This window comes from Nicotiana tomentosiformis, chromosome 2, assembly GCF_000390325.3.
Source record: "Nicotiana tomentosiformis chromosome 2, ASM39032v3, whole genome shotgun sequence".
NCBI lineage: Eukaryota > Viridiplantae > Streptophyta > Magnoliopsida > Solanales > Solanaceae > Nicotiana > Nicotiana tomentosiformis.
Window position 1 is genome coordinate 181,983,339 of NC_090813.1, and position 5,284 is coordinate 181,988,622.

The 5,284-nt window shown below is 39.5% G+C and overlaps 1 protein-coding gene across 1 annotated transcript; it reads left to right on the top strand.

Annotated features, from left to right (window-relative positions):
- Positions 1–324: 324 nt before the first annotated feature.
- LOC138906211 (uncharacterized) lies at positions 325–1,092 on the top strand. The gene has a single exon (XM_070194742.1). It carries the CDS (start codon positions 325–327, stop codon positions 1,090–1,092), a length of 768 nt encoding a protein of 255 aa, XP_070050843.1.
- The last annotated feature ends 4,192 nt before the right edge of the window (positions 1,093–5,284 follow it).

The window sequence follows — 5,284 nt, forward strand, 5'->3', positions numbered from 1 at the left end:
TAAAAAGGTTGTCGTTACCCAATCAAATTATCCCTCTTTAAATTGATTTGGCCTTAGTAATTTCTTCACTTCTAATTTACAACTGCCAAACATTTCTCTCTATATTCTCTCATCTTCTAAACACACATAATCATTCTCTCATCCTCTAACCATCAATGGCTAACACCTATGAAAATCCCTCATCACCACCCAAAAAATCCACACCCACTCCTTCAACCACACCTATCTCTAAGAAAGGAAGATTCAAGATGTTTGCTCTCAAAGTAGTCGCTGGAGGAGAACAAACCAAGAAAATCAATGAGCAACTGAAGGCAAGTCAGGAAAATGAACCCCAAAAATATAAAGATTCTTTTTAAGTCTGCAACTGAGGGGGAAGAAACTGTTTCATCCGAAACAAAGCAGGTAATATCTGGTCCAAAAATTACATCTGAGACTATCTCTGAGGTTGCTATAAATCTGGAAAATAGGTTTGTTTTAGTAGGAACTATAACTGGAGTTGAAACAACCGAGTCTATAAAATTGGGTGGTAAAAATAAAAAGAAAAAAGAAAAAGGGAGTGAGGGTGCTCAAGGCGATGTGAGGGGAATGGGAAAAGGAGTGGCTGAATCTTTACCCACTTTTGCTGGTTTGACTGAAGAAACAGGAGCTATGATAGTATGGAGTGAGGAATCTTCTAGAGAAGAAGAAAGATTGAGAGAAAAGGGGGGAAGTGGGTCTGGAGAAGCTGTTGAGGGGTTGGTTAAATTGGACAAGAATGTTCAAGAACCTGTTCTATCAGGACAGGAACCCCTCGAAGATCTAATAAAGTGTGTGTATAACAGCTATAATCCAAAAAGGAAGAAGAGTTCAGGAGTTAAAATTCCTAAAACTGCTATGGCAAACAAGAAGAGAAAGGATGCCTCTTCTATACCTGTAGAGACTCCTCCTACAAGAGGAAGAGCTACAAAGAGTCAGAAGAAGCAGAGTGAGGCAGAACTGGAAAAAGCCCTAGAAGAGAGTAAAAGAAAATTTGCTGCAAAGGGAAAGAAGAAAGTAGTTGAGCCTGTTAAGGCAGTTGAAATTGAGAAGATATACCTGGTCCTTCATGATTAAGAGAAGGCAGAAGAGGTGGAGGTTGTGACTCCAAAAGCAAAGAAAATCAAGACTTCTAAAAAGAAGTATCCTTCGAAAACAAAGTCTACAAAACCTTCTACCTTGGAAAAAAGAACCAGGTCTACCATGAAGTCTAGAAAACTGAAAGTAGTGGAGGAAGAAGAGAGTGAAAAAGAAGAAGAATCTGATGTAGAGAAGGACAAGATGGTTAAGTTTGGGAAAAGAACCATCTTGAAAGTTAGACTCCTTAGGGACTTGGAGGAGGAAGGCATGCTGATGGAAAAACTATAACTGTAGGGTTGGAAGGACATGGTCCTTCAGATGGATGGAAAGCTTGCCAAAACTGAGATTGTGGAGTTCATCGCAAATTATGAGATCAAAAATGGCAGAGTCACCAGTGTGGTAAAGGGGGTAACTGTGAGCTTTTATGATAAGGAGCTGGGTGAAATTCTAGGAGTACCTGCTGAAGGGTACAATGACTACAAAAAATTATAATGTCCAAGCCTAGAAAACCTCCCCACCTCACTTGCCACTACAAGTAAATTTGGTGACAATGAAGAAGAGCTTTAGCTCAAGGCTGTATAGAAAAGTAAGATGAAACCACCCCACAAAGTGCTATTTGAATTTGTTAACAAGGTTGTGCTTCCCAGGCAGGAAAGAAGGCACATTGCCACATTCGTGGATCTGGTCCTTATGAAATGTCTGGACAGTGGTAGGCAAATCAACTGGCCTGGTTTTATCATCCAGCTTCTTGATAGGGTTCTAACTAGCACCAAAACTCAAGACATACCCTATGGTTTCATTCTCACGGCTGTACTTGCTTACTTCAAGGTACCCCTCAAGAAATGGGAAATTGGTAATAGCAAGGATCACTTTGGGGCAAACACTTTGACAAAATGTGACTTCGAAGTCCAGACTACTCCCAAAGAACCTGTTTCATCCAAGAAGGTACTTGTGAACAGCAAAGTGCGAACTTTGGTGCAGGAAAGTAGGGCTAAGGATGCTGAGATTGAGAGGCTGAAGAAGAGGCTGGATGAAGTAGAAACTGAGAGGGATGCTCTCAGGGCTGAGCTTGCAAAGGAGAAAGAGAAGAATGATGGCATTATTCATGATATGCTGAAGTTACTTCAGGCCAGAAACCAAGAACTTGGTCCTTCCCAGCCTTGAAACCTTCCTAGCCTAGTTAGACAAACTATTGACCCAGATGAAATTTCTTTTTGATCTTTTTGCTCATGATCCAGTATCTTTATTTTTCTTTATGCTTTGTGGATGAATAATATCAATGTTAATCAACTATTTTTGTTCTCTAACTGTTTGTTGATGCTTCTTAGATAGTTAATATCATTATATTGATATATGATGCTTGACTCCATGATTGCATTTAAAGTAGCCCCAGTAGTCATGAGTAATATCTATTAACATCTGGTTATCCAACATATTTATGCAACTTTTCGATGATGCCAAAAAGGGGAAGATAGGTTGTGCTTTTTACTTTGGACTGTGATATTTATAACCTAATGAACCTGATCCTTGATGATTTATGCTTTTAAAAAGGAAAGTGTCCTAACATTGTGATGATGTTGAGTTGAGTTGAAACAGGGCTTATGCTTATGAAAAGCACAGAGTTTGTCATCATCAAAAGAGGGAAATTTGTTGGCCTAAGTGAATATTTTCTTTTACCATTGACAAAGGAACTCAAGCATGAACCAGGTCCATACATAGTGTACATAGACACGGGCAGATTCGAGCATAAGGCATGCACGTGAAGGAGATAAAATTGAGTGGTTTTATCCGATATCTCCTGAACAAAAAGATGATAAGGAGAAGGACTCCTTACTCGAAGAGAACTCTATCCTAGATAAGGGAGGAGTTAGAAGTTGAATATAACTAGAACTCTTCCACCAAGGAAGGTTATAGCATTAGAACTCTAGTTATCTCCTATTCTACTAACTCTATATATTTCATGATGTTCTCATTTTACAGGTGACGCACAAACACTGAAGCTAAAAGTGAGTTGAGAGCAAAATACCAAGATAGTTTGCAAACAATTCTTGTGTGATTCAAGTGTACGAACCTGAAGTTACATGAGCCAGATAGAAGAACTAGTTCCAAGTGTCTGTCTTTTACTCTAATTTCATTATAGTAGGTGTTTCAAATTGTACCTTTCAGCTTTATCTAGAAGCAATTATACCAGGTACTCTGAGTGTTGTATTCAAGTTAGAGTTAACTTGAAGTTGTCATAACAGCTAGAGGCTGGTTGCCAAATATGGATTAGAGGTAATCCTTAGGTTTAGAAAGAGTTTTGTAAATGATGTTTTGGCTTAGTGATTTAGTGAAGTGTTGGGGAAAATCCTACTGAGCAGTAGGTCGTGGATTTTTCACCTTTTGAGCCAGGGGTTTTCCATGTAAAATACCTGTGTTCTTTACTTTTCGCATTTACTATTCCGCAACAGTTGTATAAGAACACATAGAAGAACCAGGTCCTTCTATAACCTGTGCACGCGAAAAATTGAACACCACACAAATCACCCCCCCTCCCCCTCTTGTGTGGTATTGAAGTACAAAACATCACATCTTATGACTCTTCAGTTGATGTATAAAGGATGATAGCAGAAGTCCAAAGTAGATCGTATTTAACCCTTTAACTTGATATCTTCTAGGAGTCCTATTTATAGTTACCTTCTCCTTTGATAGGACTGCTATTATTCCAAGGATTCCCCCAGCTTTGGGACTCTTGTCTCTGACTGAATTATCTGTATCTTCTTGAGCAACAAGCCTTATCACATGTAGCAGCCTTCTTCCACTAAACTCGGACTTGGGTAACTTTGAGATAAAGTTATTGTCTTGTACATACGTTCAAAAATCATCATGAGGAGCTGGATCTGTAGAACAATTTAGCAGCTACATTGAGGACCTGGTTCTTTGAACTTTTTAGACATACTTTGTTAATCCTAAAAACTTCAATAATCAACAATCCCAAACAGAAGTAGGTAATCTCGTTTTCACGAGTAACAGTCTTGCTATCAATTGCAGACGTTTAATCAAAGACTCTGCAAGGCCATTCTGAGTGTGAACATAAGCTACAGGATGTTCTACTTTTATCCCAATTGATAAGCAATAATCATTAAATGCTTGGGATGAAAACTCAGTAGCATTATCAAATCTAATAGACTTAATTGGATTATTGGAAAATTTTGCCCGTAATCGAATTATTTGTGCCATTAATTTTGCAAACGCCAGGTTGCGAGATGACAATAGGCACACATGAGACCATTTAGAAGATGTACCGATTAAGACCATAAAGTATCTAAATGACCCATTAGGTGGGTGAATAGGTCCATAAATATCACCTTGTATATGTTGGACTCAATCCCAACCTTTGTTGGTGATGGTCTAGTAATTAACTTACCTTGATAATAAGAAATGCAGGAAAATTCATTATTTAAAAGAATCTTTAAATTCTTTAATGAATGCCCATTTGAGTTTTCTATAATCTGTCTCATCATAATTGATCCAGGATGTCCCAATCAATCATGACAAAGTACAAAAGTATTTGAATCAGTAACCTTTTGATTTACGATAGAATGTGCCTTAATTGCACTCATTCTTGTCCAATACAGGCCATAATCGAGTTAAGAATTCTTACCCCAACAATTCCTCTGAAAATCCCTCGAAATTTCGTCTCCCACCGAGCTCCCAAAATCCCAAAATGAAATATGATTCAAAACCCTCAAAAATTACCTTTTGCTGCCAATTAAACCGCTTCTATAGCCCTTGAGTCGCTTCTACGATGCTGCACCTGCGAAAAAACCATCGTAGGTGCGGAAAATACTTAAGTCCTCAATTTTCACTTCTGCGGACCATGGCTCGCACCTGCGAGCCCGCTCCTGCGGAGTATTCTCCGCTTCTGCGAAGGACGACCAGCAGCCCCTCTTCCGTATCTGCGACCACATCTCTGTACCTGCGGATGCGCAGATGTGGTCCATTCCTCGCACTTGCGATCCTAGATAGGCTAAGCCATTTTTGCACCTGCGATCACCAGCTCATTTTTGTGAGCCCGCACCTGCGGTCAATTCCTCCGCAGGTGCGATGACACTAGAACACCCCAGCTTCAGCAGAACATTAAGTCCAAAAATGATCTGATTTCCATCTGATTCACACCTGGGGCCCTCGGGACCCTGTCCGAATATAC